Source organism: Ruditapes philippinarum, unplaced genomic scaffold (genome assembly GCF_026571515.1).
Source record: "Ruditapes philippinarum isolate M1 unplaced genomic scaffold, ASM2657151v2 ctg16343_1_1_1_1, whole genome shotgun sequence".
Taxonomy (NCBI): Eukaryota; Metazoa; Mollusca; class Bivalvia; order Venerida; family Veneridae; genus Ruditapes; species Ruditapes philippinarum.
This window is the reverse complement of record NW_026864093.1, coordinates 1-19,654: the sequence shown is the minus strand read 5'-3', so window position 1 is coordinate 19,654 and position 19,654 is coordinate 1. Positions and strand designations below refer to the sequence as shown.

The window sequence follows — 19,654 nt, the reverse complement described above, 5'->3', positions numbered from 1 at the left end:
GTGTGTGTTTTTTTTATTTATCTCGTGGCCAGGAGATATTATGTCGTGGCCACGAGTTACTAAGTCGTGGTCAAGCGAAATAGCCAAGTCGTGACCATGAGATACTATGTCGTGGCCACGAGTTACTAGGTCGTGGCTAAGAGATAGATAAGACATGGCCACGAGATACTATGTCGTGGCCACGAGTTACTAAGTCGTGTGAACGAGATAGCTAAGTCGTGGCCACGAGGTAATTAATTAATCAGAATACACTATATATATTATGAATTTTTTAAAACTTAACTTACTTTTACATGCATCATTATACAAATACTGAAGATATTCACTTTGAAATTGTCTTTAGGATCATATTAGAAAGTCACCTTCCATGGCCCATCAGACATTAATTGTGACTATAGCTCTTTGTTGGGACATTTTTATGATCGAATTGGTCAATTTGTACGTACTACGGCCTGTTAAACTTGTTTATACGATAATATGAGAAGGAATAAGTCCTGTTTATTTTATTTGGTAGGGACATTGCCCATGGACAGTAGATAACCTCTATAAGGTAAAATCCCTGTCTGATGAATAATTTAGAAGGAATAAGCCATGGTTTATTTAACCCAGAAAGATCATTGCACCTGAACAGTAGATGACATCTAATAATTTCGAGGTTATTGGGTCGAAAATCAGGGACACAGTCACGTTAAATATGAAATTATTGACCAGTCGATTAGTTGTATAAATGGCACTTTTACAGGCTGGTGAACTAGGGACATCCTTGTACTAAAGCACATGTCGAGTTAATTAGGGAAATTCATGTAAATTGTGTTATCTGATTGGTTTTTTATTTTGTGGCCACGACTTAGCTATCTCGTGGCCACGACTTAGTAACTCATGGCCACGACATAGTATCTCGTGGCCACGACCTAGCTATCTCCTGACCACGACTTAGTAACTCGTGGCCACGACTTAGTTACTCGTGGCCACGACATAGTACCTCGTGGCCAGGTCTTAGCTATCTCGTGGCAACGACTAAGTAACTCATGGCCACGACATAGTATCTCGTGGCCACGACTTAGCTATCTCTTGGTCACGACTTAGTAACTCGTGGCCACGACATAGTATCTCGTTGACACGACTTAGTAATTCGTGGCTTCAACATAGTATCTCGTGGTCATAACTAAGCTATCTCGTTGCCACGACGTAGAAACTCGTGTCCACAACATAGTATCTCGTAGCCACGACTTAACTATTTCGTGGCCATGACTAAGTAACTCGTGGCCACGACATAGTATCTCGTGGCCACGAGATAAATAAAATACACACATGTCACAATTGTGCCACCGTACCTTACCGTTATATTATTTCATTATTTTACATGTGTAAGGAGCGGGTGATCGATGTTTCCATGCGCATGTACAACCGGAACGCGAAAATGCGAAAATATAACAATGCAAAAATGTAACTATGCGAAAAGGCGAAAATGCGAAGAGACGACAAAGTGATACTTTGTCATCCCTTCGTGTTTTCGCATTTCAAATTTTGAGGCAAAGAAGGGAAAATACGACATGACGTTAATCAGCCACCATAGGTAAAAGTACTTTATTTGAAACAGAATCTTACCATCAACCGATAATTTGACGACACTTGTAGCAAAGTCTGTTATACCAAAATGGGATTCGTGTATAAAAGGTGGTTTTGTATAGCTTCTAATATCGATGGTATATTCCGTACCAAAATCAAATTTGAAATACGACGGCTGAAAGTTACCATACATATCAGTAAGATATTGACACTCTGTGGAATTTGTGCTGCTTCTAGCCTGCTTCTTCTCGATATTAGGACCAACCACAACCGTTCCACATGTTAGAATAGATGGAAGCTTATTTGGTTGGCAGGAAGTTTCCCCACTATGCTGTATCATTTTGAAATGTGGCGCACAAGAGCAGCCTCTCGTCAGTTCGTTACTGCAATATCCTGGCCAACAATAGTGTTTGTTCGAAGCGCACATACCTGTTTAATCAAAACTATCCTTTAAATTGTAATCACTTATTTTTAACTGATGTTTTTGTGAGAAATTGGATTTACTCAAAACAGAGTACATGTATATCACTTAGAGTGTCAAAATATTATGTATGTTACTAATAACTGATCTCTTAATTCTTCACAGAAAAGTTAAATAATTGGTATTTGCTTATATTAGTTTTTATTCAAGTTCTTGGTTATGTTTGATATTTTCCTCTGCTTGACTGCGTGAAAAATTTGTGACAAAGAAAGAATCTTTAACTGTATGCACATTATAAATGCACAAAATACATTAACAAAGATTTCTATTAAAACACTTGACCTTACAAGCGAAATATGTTAATCTTCATTTTTTGTAGATATCAAAAGTAAAGTTGCATATGTAGTTCTTTTTCCGTATTTATATATATTTACAAAATATATTTATAGTGAGTTTTAAGTGTCATCACTATTTATTTACTAAGTGAGCTTGGTTATGTTTTTATTTTGCCATCCAAAGTGACCTCTAACATCAGAAATGTAATGGCACACAAAAACACCAATACCAGTTGTTCAACCATTTTTTTTCAATTTCAATACCTATTTAATAACAAATTAAAGAAAAGTAAAGCCCATAAGTTTTCCCTGGTAATTAAAATCTAAAACAAGACGTATTTCGAAGCACAATTAAGTTTTATGATTGTTGTACCTAAGGGTAATTTTTGCAAAAAAAAAAACAACAAGCGGTCGACTTACACTAGCGGTGACTTTGAGATTACATATCTAACTTGAAATCATTGCAAATCAAGCTTTATTTCCTTTAAGATTAATCTATTTCCGACCGTTTGGTACCAAGATTTTGAAATTTGGTGAAAAATGTAAGAGTAATGGAGTTCAAATGAAGACGAGTGCTGAAAAATGAACGATGAGTCGCGTAGCTTTACTAAATATTTATGTATCTTTTTTGCAGGGTAAGGAGGAAATTGAGTTAAAAGCATATATCAAAAATTAAAACATGCTCCAAATGAAAATAAATCTGCAGTTTACATTTTCTTTGCAGAGTGTAGAGTGGGTAAAAGGCGGGGTTAATGACCAATCAACGCGCCGATCACTTATGGTTAGATAAACATAAAGTTGCAAAGAACTTGCATTTTACGTCTTAAAGTAAAATATTGTTAAGGACACTCTGATCAGACAGAAATTATTTCTAATTTGGAGTGATATATCTTAATATATAAACCAACTATGATTTAAATTTAGTTATGTGAAAAAAAAACAGAAATTTTCGCATGAATCGTTGAACGCAAATATTAATTTGCCATTTCCTTACTCTCACATATTTATTGTTAATGAACCCATCTTCTGTATTTGTCATGTCATGCGTTTCAGATAAAAATTTAGGACCGATTGCATTACTCTAAAATTAAAACTGTAGTTTAACCGTTGTCATTTGCATAAAAGAGGTCTGATCAGAAAAGCTTAGATTAATCACAAGTTTGTGCCCAAAAACGGCAAAATCAATCTCGGTGTGGTTTACAGGCCAAGTTTAAACACAAAACACAATATGTTCCGATTGTATGTGACTTGCTTAAATTTAAACCGTACTTTTTAAACTCTCGAGTAACAGAATGCATGTGCAAAAAATAGGTCTAATTAGCCTCAGACAAGACTAAAACGGAGACATATTGCATATTCTGTAGTTAAGGCCAATTATGATATCAGCAGTATATTTTAGCGCAAAGACCGTGCCATAACACCGACCTTGTAACACAGGAACAAGCGAAAATAAGTGGCCCCAACCTCTCACTTAAATAATATTTTGTCTCTTTTTCGACTGTTATCCCAGCACTTTGCGGGAGTTTGTTTTTCTCGGGGACGGGGTAAGTGAGAGTTTGGGGCCACTGGTAAAATACTGACTAATGACTAAAAATAACTATGATTGTAATTGCTTTCAATGTGATCTACTGATTTGTGTATAGGTGGTACTGTTTTGCTTATCAATCAACATGTTTGCTAAATGAATGCACTCAAGCCACTTTCCATTTCAATTGATTCAAATATTTAACCAATACGGTACTACTGTAATGCACAGAAAAATGTCAACCAGACAGTCAGGCAAGCTGTTTTCATTTATTATATGATTTATTTGTTATGTACTAGTATCATATGTACTTCTTTTAATTTGTCAAGTTCAACAAAGACACACTATTGATCAACGATTTTTGTTTCAATCCATCCAAGTTAAAGCAGTTGTAATGTGGGTGATTTCTTAAATACGTTTGTTTGTTTTTTCTTTGGTCAAAAACTAATTATCTTTGTTCCGTTAATATAATTATACAATTGGTACAGCCAATTGATAAAGAATTACAAACCAGAGTTGACTAATCTGTTTATTTAAAAGAAAAATTGATGTCCAGAAAAGCAGTAAAAAATAAAATTTATATTAAAAACATTACATAAATCAGATTATATGCTTAGACTGGCATATAATATCCATTCTATGACCTTCGTATAATAATGATCTTATGTCTAAGGGTAATATCTTTGGAAGAGCAAGACATCACCTGTCGTAGCAACGTCTGTAACCATTATTAGTCTGAATCAAGTATGTATAGTTTTCTGAATAAGCCATGATATTATAAGTGAAATGTTAGTTCATTATTAATTCTATAATTACAATGAAGTAGAGTCCTCATATTGTTCGTGTTACACACCTCTTTAATCATTCACTTATATAAGTAGGAAGTACATAAAAGCGGGAAGTTTGCACATTTCAATAATTTAACTTAATTAGGTAATTACATTACTCGTAAACACTTATAATTTCCTGTGCACTTACAGTCACCTAAGTACATAAGAGCACCTCAAAATGAAAAATTGAAATGTATTTTGAAAACACTTAAACAGAACACCAACAATAATGTTGACTGAGTTGATTATGAATTAATTTTCTTCCGAATTTTTGTTAATATATGAACATGCTTACAAATTAAGACGGTGGTTTTACTGAAGACGTTTTTGGGAGTTTGCATACAGATTTATAGGCAACATTTAAAATGTTCAACATAATTTTTTGAAACGTGGCATGTTGTTGAAATATGAAAACAGACAAAACTTTTAAAGCGAAAGAATTGGGGACCGCCATTCTCGTGTTTGAGTTATATGTCCCCCTGAATGGGCATTTTTGCTTCATTCATTCCGGAAATACAACAATAAAAAACAAGATTTTGAAGACGTATGTATAAGTGTTGTGCCCTTTGGATGGTCCCAAATATGATTCAAGGGCAGATAAGTCAAAAGTGATATCGGTGACACCCCAGTGTTTTTCGCGTGAAATATTTCTGTCGTCATATTCTAACAACATGCCAAGTTTAAAGGTATGAACGTTTCTGACTGTATTGAAATTCAATTCATAAATTCTGTAGAACAATACAAAAATATACGTTCAAGTTTACTCTAATCGTGAAAAATGACCGAAATTGAAAAGTGTTACATATAAACTGGGCTAGTAAAGCTCAAAACAAACAATTACAATTCATTCCCGAGTATATTTCTGAATGATCTTTTGTATATTTTTCTGTTTTAAAGTGTTTTACTTGATAAATGTAAAAATTCAATTGTTGTGATCTTATGCTTTCGACCTCAGTTGAATTCCTTTAAGACTAGTTTTTCTGGCAAACGTCAGTGGTATTTAATAAACGGATAAATGAACTAATCCTTGATAATTATATATTGTCAAAATTTTAACATTAGGTAAGCTAATCACAACTAAAGCATTTCCCTTGATTATTAAATTGGACCTACATTTTAAAAGGCTATAATTATATTGCGCATTGGAGTTTTTCTTTAATATTATATAGATAGTATCCCCTTATAAGTTCTGATTGTTTAAATCAAACATTAAGAATAATGTTTCTCTATTTGAATAGTAAAACAACTTACGTTCACATTTGCTGCCTCCGTGGGTAGTCTTGAAGAATATATTATTATCGTAGCATGTAATGCACCGCGTGTCCCAGTATGTGTTACATTTTCTCCAGCTACACATATCAATATAGGAACAAGCTGGAAAAAAATTACAAAAATGTTGCATATAAAAAACACTTTTATTTCAAACACATGTCCAGATGTTGTATGGTAGAAAAATAAATTATTTCTTTTTATTCTTGTTTATATGAACTATAATTTATAGACTATTATAATTATAATAGTGAATATGAGTCAAAATTGCAACGTTTCGTCGACATGAGTTTGAATGTATATTTAAAATAAAGCAACGGGATAGCAATAGTATTTGTGAAGTTATATCATAGTTGTCGGATGGATTTAAGTGTGTGGTTCAATGCTACCTTTTCTACGCGTATTTTTCACACAACATCTTACCATGATAGTGAGCATTTTTGTCATAACACTTAATCGGGATGTTTTGAATAATATTTTTTAAAAGTTAAGTACCGCAAAGTTCATATACTGAAATAGTGCTATTTTGGCTCTAGACGACATGCGAAATTCATTATCAAATGTTAAAATTTCTTTTTAGGTGACTTCCTTGTTGTTTCTTGATTTGTCAATTTATATTAATGTAAAGAAATTTGGAATTGAAGCCATACATTTTCAATTGTAATTAGTTAATAAACTAGACATGTACATTCAATGCATTTTCATTCTGTCGTTGCAAACATATGAAGGCTAAACAGTAGGAAAGAAATATGTACCTTTACAGCCTTCTCCATATCCAGCACTGTAGTAACCATCATCACATTTGGTACATTTAATATTGTCAGGAGATCCTCCACACCTTTTATGTCCAGATTGACAGTGTGCTATATACTTGTGATAGCAATCTTAATGAAACAGACACGAAGCATGGAACATAAATTATTTCTTCCCAGACCATCAGAAATCGAGAGTACAGGTATACAAAAAGTATGTTGCATGTCGTTGTAACACAGTTAAACGAAACAATTATAAAGTGCAAAATACACGAAACAAAATAATTGATCAAGATAAGTATCTACACAATTACAAGTTGAGAAAATCATCCCTCAAAACTCACTCTTGAGACAAAGCACAAAATTGAAACATTGTGAAAAAATACAAACGCATTTTATGTACAGACAATGAAAGTGTAAATCAATATACGAAGCAAATCTTTTAAAACACAACTGTGATGCAGTTTCTTTTATGAACAATGTATTATAATAAGACGAAATTGATATCAAATCACACTATTCGTAAATATTAAATATAATTGCTAAGGAGTGAGTGTTTTTCATTTAATCTTAAAAAAATACAGAATTTTAAATACTTTCACAACATCGGCCACTTCTCCATGGAGAACAATGACAAGATCCTGAATAAAACCTCCCGCCATTGTAGCAATGCTGGTTACAGTCCTCCCAAAACCATTTCCTTTTTCTTAGAACACATGATTCACAAATCTGCCCCCGGCTTCCTCCACCACATGATCGTGAACATTGGTTCCAAAGACCACAGTTTGTAAAGCACATATCTGGTTTTCAAAGGAATTCATAGAAGATGTTTATAGCCATTTCAAAAATGACCGTTATTGCATGAAGAACAATTTTCATGTTTAAAGATTATGATCAAATTAGAAAATAATTTAGAATAGTATCTGACAGTTTGTATTATTAGAGATACCATAACAATCTATGCAGAATCACGTGACTTTGTGGGGCGTCCGTGGCCGAGTGGTTTAGGTCGTCTACTTCAAACCACTTGCCCCTCACCGCCGTGGGTTCGGATCCCGTCAGGGACTTTGGATTCTTTTATATGAGGAAGCTATCCAGCTAGCTTACGGAACGTCGGTGGTTCTACTCAGGTGCCCGTTCGTGCCTGAAATAATTCACGGAAGGGCACCTCTGAGGTTTTCCTTCAGTAAAGCTGGAACGTCGCCAAATGACCTATACTGTGTCGGTGTGACTTAAAACCCAATCACACAAACAAACAAACGTGACTTTGTGTAGTAATCCAACCGCATATCGGTCACCATGGGGCTAAGGAACATTCATTGTCTTGTTACATTTCGTCAGACAAATCCCAGAATCCAAACTACTAGGTGTCCTGTAAGTCAGGGGGTCGAACACAAAACTGTGTGATACCTTTTCAAGATTGAATGGTACGATACGGACTCATGGCGGAATTTTGATACAATTCAAGTAATTTTCTGGATAAAATAAAACGTTCAAAAGCGCACTTAGTACCCTGGGAAAAATAAGGGCACCAATAATAGCCTATGTCTTGTTAAGATTCCAGAAATGTTTGTCTTCGAAATGTTTCAAAATATTGAACTTTCCGAGCTGAGCCTCCACAGTCGTCACAGTGATTACTATACAAAGTCACGTGGTTTCCTCGTGAAATTTTTTATATAGATTAGTCCATTTTTTTGTGATGTATCAGTAAGAACCGCAATTAAGATCAGAAAAAATAACAATTAATAAGCTGAACATGATATGTGTAGAAACGATAGGCTTTGAGTAGACTTACCCACATCATCGATATATGCAAACCACACCAATATTTGTAACACTTGTAGCAGCATTCTAGATAAAACATTTTAACCATCTTTTAAATCAAAAGATTTTTTATATAATTTTTATTGAATCATGTGATTACAAGTGACAAAAAACATTCTAAAACTTATGTGTAGAAAAACACCAATACTCTTATAGTTTTCATTAATAGCATACGAAAAAAAAGTTTTTTTGTTCATACATCACATGAGCTTTTTGCTTCATAATGAAATAATTATTACTCAATAATTTCAATTACAAATCGCCAACGATTTCGGATTTTTGTTTCGAAACAATACAAATTTAATTAGATACTACCAGTATAAATGTCCATTCAATAGAGATTAAGGAATACCTTAAGAACGTCCAGAACGGCAAAATCTAAATGTTGCAGGATCGGTTGATTGAGTCTGTCCTTGGACGATATTGGAAAATGCAAGCTACAACCCACGCTGCCAACCACTATCTTAGGGTGATTAAAATATTTAATCTTGAATGTACAAACATCCGCAGAGGTATAACAAAAGAAACTACGTGTGCTATAAAGAGCAAAATTGGCCGGAACTAAATAAAATGGAATTTTCAAAGGAGATCAGACGTTTTTTTATATATATATTTAAGCTGCCAAAAGGAAAACTTAAAAGCGAACAACCTATCTTGAAAGTAATTATATGGAAGGCTAAAACAAAATTATCAATTTAGCATGAATTGGTTAATTTTGAATAATGTAGCATCCGCAGATCTGTTTGGAGTTAATATATGGTTGTGCTCTAAAAGTAGAAAACATTTGATGAAGCCTTACGGGATGGCAGTTTGAAAGGGGCTTGTGAAGATACTCGAAATACCACTACAAACAAAAAGCGTGTGGAGAGGAAACATATTGCTGTGACTTTTTACGGTTTCAACACGACGCAAATAACGTGGATGTGACAATAAAATTAAGAAAATCCCTGAAGAAATTCCTTAACGGCAAACCTTTACATGTTGCCACATATTTGGTTTGTGTAAGCTTTCTCAAGTTTGGTAATAGAAAGTGTTTAAGGATATTAATAAAACCCACAAGTGATCATGTTCCTTATAAAAAAAAAAGGTTTAACGAAAAGTACTGATCAATGAAAAGCATGTCTGCGTGCGTTTATTCATTTGTAATAAGTGATATAAATCTAAATAAAACGTTGAAGTATAAATCAAATCATCTTCGATTACGATTTTAAATAATTAAAGTTGAAAATCGGATGATTTTCGGTAACCATGTCTTATTATTATATAGCGAAAGTAAAAAGTGATAAGTTTGTTTTTTTGTTTGTTTGTTTGTTTGTTTTTTTTTTTTTTTTTTTTTTTTTTTTTTAATAAAGTACATTTTAGATTTATTAAATACAAATATACGATTTCAAATATGGACACTATATCTATGTATTGAACCACAGATGTTCATTTATTAACTCGTATTTTATCAAGCTTTAAATACATTCGTTGTAAGTACAACTTCAAAACCGTTATCTTTATAGCATGATATGACTATTTTCCAAATAAAGTGATAAATCAACATTTCAAATTTCATTTTTTAGATTGAAATACATCGTAGTGGCAATTTCAATGTCAATTAATGCACTTTCTTCGTATTGATGTAAACAACTCTTACCATTTCTAAACAGTTACTGCAAAGCAACAATATATAACGTTCAATATTTGTTTAGATTAATTAATTAAATTGCAATAATTGTCTTATAAGTGTAATATTTTCCAAAATCATTATGCAATATGTAGATATCGGTTCCTATCTCGAAGTGGAACTTAATTAAGACACAAAGCAATTGTGCCTTAATATTAGAAAGTCAACATTTATTAGTGCCGAGTAAAAATATTATGTATTATATATCAAATGTAATGTTTAGTTTACCTTTTCTAATAAAATGTGTATCACATCATCTATTTCACTAAGTAGAGGCTTGTCCTCATGAATGATAATTCCTTGAATCTTTTTGTATACGTTGATATAAGGAGGTTGTTGGAAACAGCTATCTAAACAGCATGCAATCAACTTCAAGATGTAGAAGTCATTCCGGCTTAAAATATCGTTTATATCACATTCCATAAACATTGAAATATAAGTATCTTCTAAATGTAAACACGCCACAGTAGAATCATAATCCCTAATAGGTAGATGGAGAATTTTCGGCAAAATCCAATCAGCGCTAAGTACAGTAATGTTCAACCAATCATAATGTGTTGATCTTCATACATAATGAACCAATTCAATCGAAAGACATTGTTATTTTTTCTGTCTGGGAATCTCCCCTCTAAAAAGATTTCATTTACAAAAGATGGTGTCAAGTGTCTTCATAGAGTTAAATTGTTACCTAAGTGTGTTTAAGTGTTATGTCCTTAATTATTATCAAATTCATAATTGCATTTAACATCTGCAAACAGAGCTAAACACAAGTTATTGCTGATTAACGTTAGATGTATAACACTTATCATATCCCCTAATGAAAAGTTAACTTATTTATTTTGTTGTCCCTCTTTTATAAACAATAACTGTGGATAAAAAAATCAATTATATCAAATGTATGTACTTTACCAATCTTCCCCAATTTGTCATTTAGTGATTTGAATCTATAGGATTGCTAAACAAAATATATAATTTACCAATGCTTATCCAAATACTGAATAAAGGTTAAATACAAAATAATACATATATGCATGCATAAGTATAAATTGAAAACAATGGTGGCCGATGGCATCCATTTTGAAGCCGCGAAAAAATGGAAGCGTCAGTTTATAAAATGTCGCGGGCAACTTTTAAATCCGCGATATTTTATGTCGCAGCTTATAGGAACTGTCGAGATTTTTCTGTCACATTTCTGTCGTAACAAATCGAGTTTTACGAAGGAAACCGCGACATTCTCTGTCAACATAGTAAATAAAGGCACACAAACATACCCGATTGCGGTCATTATGATCCGCGATATTTTGTTTTTAACTTTTTATGACCAGAAAAATGTCTTTGCGCAAAAAGTCGCAGCTAAAAATTCGCGGATTTTTTACCCGCGACTTTTTATGAACATACGTTGTTGAGGCCTTAACATTGTTCTGTAGATGATACATGTAGTATTTCCTTTAGCTTACAACCGAAATGCAGTTGCCCTATCTGCGACCCCCTTCCTCCACCAATAAAAAATTAAAAATGAATGTTCGTTGTAAGAAAACGAGTAGAGATATATGTATGGATAGACAGCTTCAAAAAATTTTCTCTCTAACAATGTAGAAACTCAAGTTAACTACATGTTTAATCAGATTTATACATTACAGCTTGGTTTGAAAAGCACCGTTGACAAAAACGATAAAAATATACATCGCTGCCAGTCAGTGTGTATTTGTATCCTTCCAAGGGTAAGACGGCCGTTTTTTTAGTAATTTCGACATCTATTAAATCGAAACAAAACTTGCTCATTGGTCATTATTTACATATTAATTACCTCGGATTTTTGGACGACTCGTTTAATAGTCGGATTGAAAGAATAAAGATACCATTTTATGGTGAAATGAATTTGGATTTTGATCCGATCTGGCTTTTTTAAGTGTATAAAGCTATATATCTGATGCAAAAATTATTGTTTGAATGTTAATAAAGTTGATTACCCCTCACTTGTTTGTTATGCTAATTTCCCATAGGCCTCTGTGAGTTATTTTTACTCTTAATGCAAGTGTACCACGTGACTAAGAATTGTGTACTGTTACATAGGTAACAGTATAAAATCTGGTCACGTGGTCTATTTTCTAAATAAAATGAAATAAAATGGCCGACATTTTTTTCTCGATTCATTCTTATTTACGACGTTAAACCCCGATAGGACATCAATTTCTTCTTTGGAGTAACTATGACACTCATAAAATTTAGTTGTTCGCACCCTTGTGTGCTTTTCGCGTGTAAAATATCTTTTTGTTGAATAGTCAAAAAGTGAACATCCGTTTCCAACGGAAGTAATTTCAATGTAAATAATTATGTGTCAAACTCGGACATGCAGAAGATTTAAGCATGCAGCACAGGATTATTTAACAATTTTAATCAGTGAAACGTTGCAGATATGGTGGACAGACATAGGATATCATCGTTATTTTGTCAAAAACTATGCTAAGAGTATTCTGGAAACAGAAGGATCAGATTTCAGAGATCATAACCGTGTAAATGGGTTAGTGTTTTGTTTTCTAAATAAAACCTAGCTTATTGTTTGTTTATGATTTGTAGATATCATCACTTGCTTCAAGAATAAAAGAAAAAGAAAACTTCTCAAGTAGGCCTAAAGTACACTTAAAATTTAAAAGGTAAGGACAGTTTAGTTATTGTTACTCTTGGTTTATTTTTGTTACAGTTAGATTTAGTTGACAATTTCATATCATCACAGTATTTTTGTTCGGGGTAATAAAATAAATAACACATGGGTTTGTGAGAAACAGTAAAAATTTACTGTTACCCACAAACCCATGTGTTATTTATATAATACTTCCAAAATGCTTGTATGAAATAAATATGGTAATTTATTGTCTTTAAAGCGAATGTCGCATAATGTCATGTTCAAAGCAAAATATTCTTTATTTGAATTGAGGTATTCGACCTGAATGGTTTGAGGAGCAGCATTGTCAGACAAGAAGGTATGCTCGAAGAATAGTGTTTGATTATGATATTAAATGAGTGGAAGCAACGTGTGAAACTGACCTAAGTGAAACACAAGTTTTGCTTCGTCGCATTTGTCTAAAGATAGATAGCCAACTATTCTATATAATGTGCCCAAGGAAGCGTTGAAAGTTAAGTTCATTTTATTATCAATGGTGTCTAACACTTCTGATACATGTTTGATATAAACATATGTTTGACATATGTATGCTGTTGGTGGAGTAATATCAATCTTTATTCCATTTGATACAGCAACTATACTTTGATATCCGACATTATCTAAAGATTTTACGAAACCATAATACTTGTGCCCATGTTTTAGCTCTAAATTTCTGAAAACGTGTCTCGTACTAAGTCCCGCTTCATAATGAAATAATTATTACTCAATAATTTCAATTACAAATCGCCAACGATTTCGGATTTTTGTTTCGAAACAATACAAATTTAATTAGATACTACCAGTATAAATGTCCATTCAATAGAGATTAAGGAATACCTTAAGAACGTCCAGAACGGCAAAATCTAAATGTTGCAGGATCGGTTGATTGAGTCTGTCCTTGGACGATATTGGAAAATGCAAGCTACAACCCTCGCTGCCAACCACTATCTTAGGGTGATTAAAATATTTAATCTTGAATGTACAAACACCCGCAGAGGTATAACAAAAGAAACTACGTGTGCTATAAAGAGCAAAATTGGCCGGAACTAAATAAAATGGAATTTTCAAAGGAGATCAGACGTTTTTTTATATATATATTTAAGCTGCCAAAAGGAAAACTTAAAAGCGAACAACCTATCTTGAAAGTAATTATATGGAAGGCTAAAACAAAATTATCAATTTAGCATGAATTGGTTAATTTTGAATAATGTAGCATCCGCAGATCTGTTTGGAGTTAATATATGGTTGTGCTCTAAAAGTAGAAAACATTTGATGAAGCCTTACGGGATGGCAGTTTGAAAGGGGCTTGTGAAGATACTCGAAATACCACTACAAACAAAAAGCGTGTGGAGAGGAAACATATTGCTGTGACTTTTTACGGTTTCAACACGACGCAAATAACGTGGATGTGACAATAAAATTAAGAAAATCCCTGAAGAAATTCCTTAACGGCAAACCTTTACATGTTGCCACATATTTGGTTTGTGTAAGCTTTCTCAAGTTTGGTAATAGAAAGTGTTTAAGGATATTAATAAAACCCACAAGTGATCATGTTCCTTATAAAAAAAAGGTTTAACGAAAAGTACTGATCAATGAAAAGCATGTCTGCGTGCGTTTATTCATTTGTAATAAGTGATATAAATCTAAATAAAACGTTGAAGTATAAATCAAATCATCTTCGATTACGATTTTAAATAATTAAAGTTGAAAATCGGATGATTTTTCGGTAACCATGTCTTATTATTATATAGCGAAAGTAAAAAGTGATAAGTTTGTTTTTTTGTTTGTTTGTTTGTTTGTTTTTTTTTTTTTTTTTTTTTTTTTTTTTTTTTTTTAATAAAGTACATTTTAGATTTATTAAATACAAATATACGATTTCAAATATGGACACTATATCTATGTATTGAACCACAGATGTTCATTTATTAACTCGTATTTTATCAAGCTTTAAATACATTCGTTGTAAGTACAACTTCAAAACCGTTATCTTTATAGCATGATATGACTATTTTCCAAATAAAGTGATAAATCAACATTTCAAATTTCATTTTTTAGATTGAAATACATCGTAGTGGCAATTTCAATGTCAATTAATGCACTTTCTTCGTATTGATGTAAACAACTCTTACCATTTCTAAACAGTTACTGCAAAGCAACAATATATAACGTTCAATATTTGTTTAGATTAATTAATTAAATTGCAATAATTGTCTTATAAGTGTAATATTTTCCAAAATCATTATGCAATATGTAGATATCGGTTCCTATCTCGAAGTGGAACTTAATTAAGACACAAAGCAATTGTGCCTTAATATTAGAAAGTCAACATTTATTAGTGCCGAGTAAAAATATTATGTATTATATATCAAATGTAATGTTTAGTTTACCTTTTCTAATAAAATGTGTATCACATCATCTATTTCACTAAGTAGAGGCTTGTCCTCATGAATGATAATTCCTTGAATCTTTTTGTATACGTTGATATAAGGAGGTTGTTGGAAACAGCTATCTAAACAGCATGCAATCAACTTCAAGATGTAGAAGTCATTCCGGCTTAAAATATCGTTTATATCACATTCCATAAACATTGAAAATATAAGTATCTTCTAAATGTAAACACGCCACAGTAGAATCATAATCCCTAATAGGTAGATGGAGAATTTTCGGCAAAATCCAATCAGCGCTAAGTACAGTAATGTTCAACCAATCATAATGTGTGTTGATCTTCATACATAATGAACCAATTCAATCGAAAGACATTGTTATTTTTCTGTCTGGGAATCTCCCCTCTAAAAAGATTTCATTTACAAAAGATGGTGTCAAGTGTCTTCATAGAGTTAAATTGTTACCTAAGTGTGTTTAAGTGTTATGTCCTTAATTATTATCAAATTCATAATTGCATTTAACATCTGCAAACAGAGCTAAACACAAGTTATTGCTGATTAACGTTAGATGTATAACACTTATCATATCCCCTAATGAAAAGTTAACTTATTTATTTTGTTGTCCCTCTTTTATAAACAATAACTGTGGATAAAAAAATCAATTATATCAAATGTATGTACTTTACCAATCTTCCCCAATTTGTCATTTAGTGATTTGAATCTATAGGATTGCTAAACAAAATATATAATTTACCAATGCTTATCCAAATACTGAATAAAGGTTAAATACAAAATAATACATATATGCATGCATAAGTATAAATTTGAAAACAATGGTGGCCGATGGCATCCATTTTTGAAGCCGCGAAAAAAATGGAAGCGTCAGTTTTATAAAATGTCGCGGGCAACTTTTAAATCCGCGATATTTTATGTCGCAGCTTATAGGAACTGTCGAGATTTTTCTGTCACATTTCTGTCGTAACAAATCGAGTTTTACGAAGGAAACCGCGACATTCTCTGTCAACATAGTAAATAAAGGCACACAAACATACCCGATTGCGGTCATTATAATCCGCGATATTTTGTTTTTAACTTTTTATGACCAGAAAAATGTCTTTGCGCAAAAAGTCGCAGCTAAAAATTCGCGGATTTTTTACCCGCGACTTTTTATGAACATACGTTGTTGAGGCCTTAACATTGTTCTGTAGATGATACATGTAGTATTTCCTTTAGCTTACAACCGAAATGCAGTTGCCCTATCTGCGACCCCCTTCCTCCACCAATAAAAAATTAAAAATGAATGTTCGTTGTAAGAAAACGAGTAGAGATATATGTATGGATAGACAGCTTCACGAGATTTTCTCTCCAACAATATGAAAACTCAAGCTTACTACATGTTTAATCAGATTTATACATTACAGCTTGGTTTGAAAAGCACCGTTTATAAACCGATAAAAATATACATCGCTGACCTGTCAGTCTCTTTGTGTTTGTTACCAAGAGTAAGACGGCCGTTTTTTTTTTTAGTAATTTCGACATCTATTAAATCGAAACAATACTTGCTCATTGGTCATTATTTACATATTAATTACCTCGGATTTTTGGACGACTCGTTTAATAGTCGGATTGAAAGAATAAAGATACCATTTTATGGTGAAATGAATTTGGATTTTGATCCGATCTGGCTTTTTTAAGTGTATAAAGCTATATATCTGATGCAAAAATTATTGTTTGAATGTTAATAAAGTTGATTACCCCTCACTTGTTTGTTATGCTAATTTCCCATAGGCCTCTGTGAGTTATTTTTACTCTTAATGCAAGTGTACCACGTGACTAAGAATTGTGTACTGTTACATAGGTAACAGTATAAAATCTGGTCACGTGGTCTATTTTCTAAATAAAATGAAATAAAATGGCCGACATTTTTTTCTCGATTCATTCTTATTTACGACGTTAAACCCGATAGGACATCAATTTCTTCTTTGGAGTAACTATGACACTCATAAAATTTAGTTGTTTCGCACCCTTGTGTGCTTTTCGCGTGTAAAATATCTTTTTGTTGAATAGTCAAAAAGTGAACATCCGTTTCCAACGGAAGTAATTTCAATGTAAATAATTATGTGTCAAACTCGGACATGCAGAAGATTTTAAGCATGCAGCACAGGATTATTTAACAATTTAATCAGTGAAACGTTGCAGATATGGTGGACAGACATAGGATATCATCGTTATTTTGTCAAAAACTATGCTAAGAGTATTCTGGAAACAGAAGGATCAGATTTCAGAGATCATAACCGTGTAAATGGGTTAGTGTTTTGTTTTCTAAATAAAACCTAGCTTATTGTTTGTTTATGATTTGTAGATATCATCACTTGCTTCAAGAATAAAAGAAAAAGAAAACTTCTCAAGTAGGCCTAAAGTACACTTAAAATTTAAAAGGTAAGGACAGTTTAGTTATTGTTACTCTTGGTTTATTTTTGTTACAGTTAGATTTAGTTGACAATTTCATATCATCACAGTATTTTTGTTCGGGGTAATAAAATAAATAACACATGGTTTGTGAGAAAACAGTAAAAATTTACTGTTACCCACAAACCCATGTGTTATTTATATAATACTTCCAAAATGCTTGTATGAAATAAATATGGTAATTTATTGTCTTTAAAGCGAATGTCGCATAATGTCATGTTCAAAGCAAAATATTCTTTATTTTGAATTGAGGTATTCGACCTGAATGGTTTGAGGAGCAGCATTGTCAGACAAGAAGGTATGCTCGAAGAATAGTGTTTGATTATTGATATTAAATGAGTGGAAGCAACGTGTGAAACTGACCTAAGTGAAACACAAGTTTTGCTTCGTCGCATTTGTCTAAAGATAGATAGCCAACTATTCTATATAATGTGCCCAAGGAAGCGTTGAAAGTTAAGTTCATTTTATTATCAATGGTGTCTAACACTTCTGATACATGTTTGATATAAACATATGTTTGACATATGTATGCTGTTGGTGGAGTAATATCAATCTTTATTCCATTTGATACAGCAACTATACTTTGATATCCGACATTATCTAAAGATTTTACGAAACCATAATACTTGTGCCCATGTTTTAGCTCTAAATTTTGAAAACGTGTCTCGTACTAAGTCCCGTGTTTGTAAAAGTTTATATCTGCTTTAATAGTTGGTGTATCGCTTATTGCTACGTAGTTTAATTTCGCACTCCAGAAACTTTATCTTGAAATCCATGCCAAGATAAGCCAATGGCTGTAGTTGAGGACTGGTATGGTGCGTTTCTATGCCTGAGTGTTGTAGATCACACCACTGATCGGCTCGTCCATATCAATAATGTAGCCATCAGATACAGCAAGTGAATGCAAATCTACGTTATTATAAGCTGTGATTGTGAAGAAATACTTCGCTCCATGTGACAGAGACAGATTGCTGAATGTGAAACTAGAGTTCAAACCCGCATCTTGTCGTTGAACCGTATCGTCACCTAAAGTCATACAACAATATGGTAATGTAAAGTATGCTGAAAAATCACAACAAATCCTTTTCATTATAAAATTAAATCCCACTTATTTAAAACAATATTATCTAATCTAAAAATTTTACGAAATAAATTATTATTATTTATATTCAAACAAAAGTAAAGAAGATCATACCAGTGGGATACTACTCCATTGCTAGGAAATAATTTACAATAGTTCCCTGTTGTTCTGAGAAGACGCCATGCCAACATACTGTTATTGTATCCATCCAATCTATTATATCAAAGTCCACATTGCATAACTCATTAGAATCCAGAACTGTACGGCCGCGTACCAACGATGGAGGTGAATGATCAACAAGTATTGGAGCCGAATGAAACGTGGCATAATTATCATTGGAAAGCCAAGCTCTTACATAAATTACATATTTTTCGCGTGATATCAGAGATCTTTTTACAGGTAGGCAGTGCACAACTTGTGACAGCAATCCTACGTCATTCCATGGAATTTCGTTCTTCAAATCAAATATTCCTTCCCCAAAATGCTGGTACTGTAAACCCATACTCCATTCAAATCTTAATATGCTCGAGGTATTTCTTTTGTCATCAGTTACTTTCCAACTTCCGGAGAGACAAGCAGAGGAAGCTGTGATATTAAAGTATTTCTCATCTAGTCCGTTAAAGACTTGAATTTCAGGAACATCGTTATCTTCCAACGGATTACCTATTTCTTCGCAAGTCGAGTTTAATTGTACCTCTTCACATGGTTTGCCAATAATTGCACACGTGCAATCCTTATTACAGTAATGTATATCACAAACTGAGTGTTTTCAAGTTCGAGGGTACCCCTTTGGTTTGAAACATCAGCTGTCGAAGAACTTAATAATACAAATACTGAAGCCCGTGCCAATGAACTTTTAAGCCC

At 32.9% G+C, this 19,654-nt stretch overlaps 2 protein-coding genes across 2 annotated transcripts; both read right to left on the bottom strand.

Moving 5' to 3' along the window:
* Positions 1 to 1,450: 1,450 nt before the first annotated feature.
* Positions 1,451 to 7,499, bottom strand: LOC132724415 (laminin subunit alpha-1-like). The gene is made up of 4 exons (XM_060709276.1): positions 7,298 to 7,499; positions 6,705 to 6,833; positions 5,932 to 6,054; positions 1,451 to 1,998 (listed from the first exon to the last, which is right to left on the bottom strand). Exons 1-4 carry the CDS (start codon positions 7,497 to 7,499, stop codon positions 1,451 to 1,453), a joined length of 1,002 nt encoding a protein of 333 aa, XP_060565259.1.
* Positions 7,500 to 8,501: 1,002 nt separating this feature from the next.
* LOC132724416 (uncharacterized) lies at positions 8,502 to 10,666 on the bottom strand. The gene is made up of 3 exons (XM_060709277.1): positions 10,423 to 10,666; positions 8,878 to 8,988; positions 8,502 to 8,552 (listed from the first exon to the last, which is right to left on the bottom strand). The coding sequence occupies exons 1-3, from the start codon at positions 10,621 to 10,623 to the stop codon at positions 8,502 to 8,504; spliced, it is 363 nt and encodes a 120-aa protein (XP_060565260.1). The 5' UTR covers positions 10,624 to 10,666.
* Between the last annotated feature and the right edge of the window lie 8,988 nt (positions 10,667 to 19,654).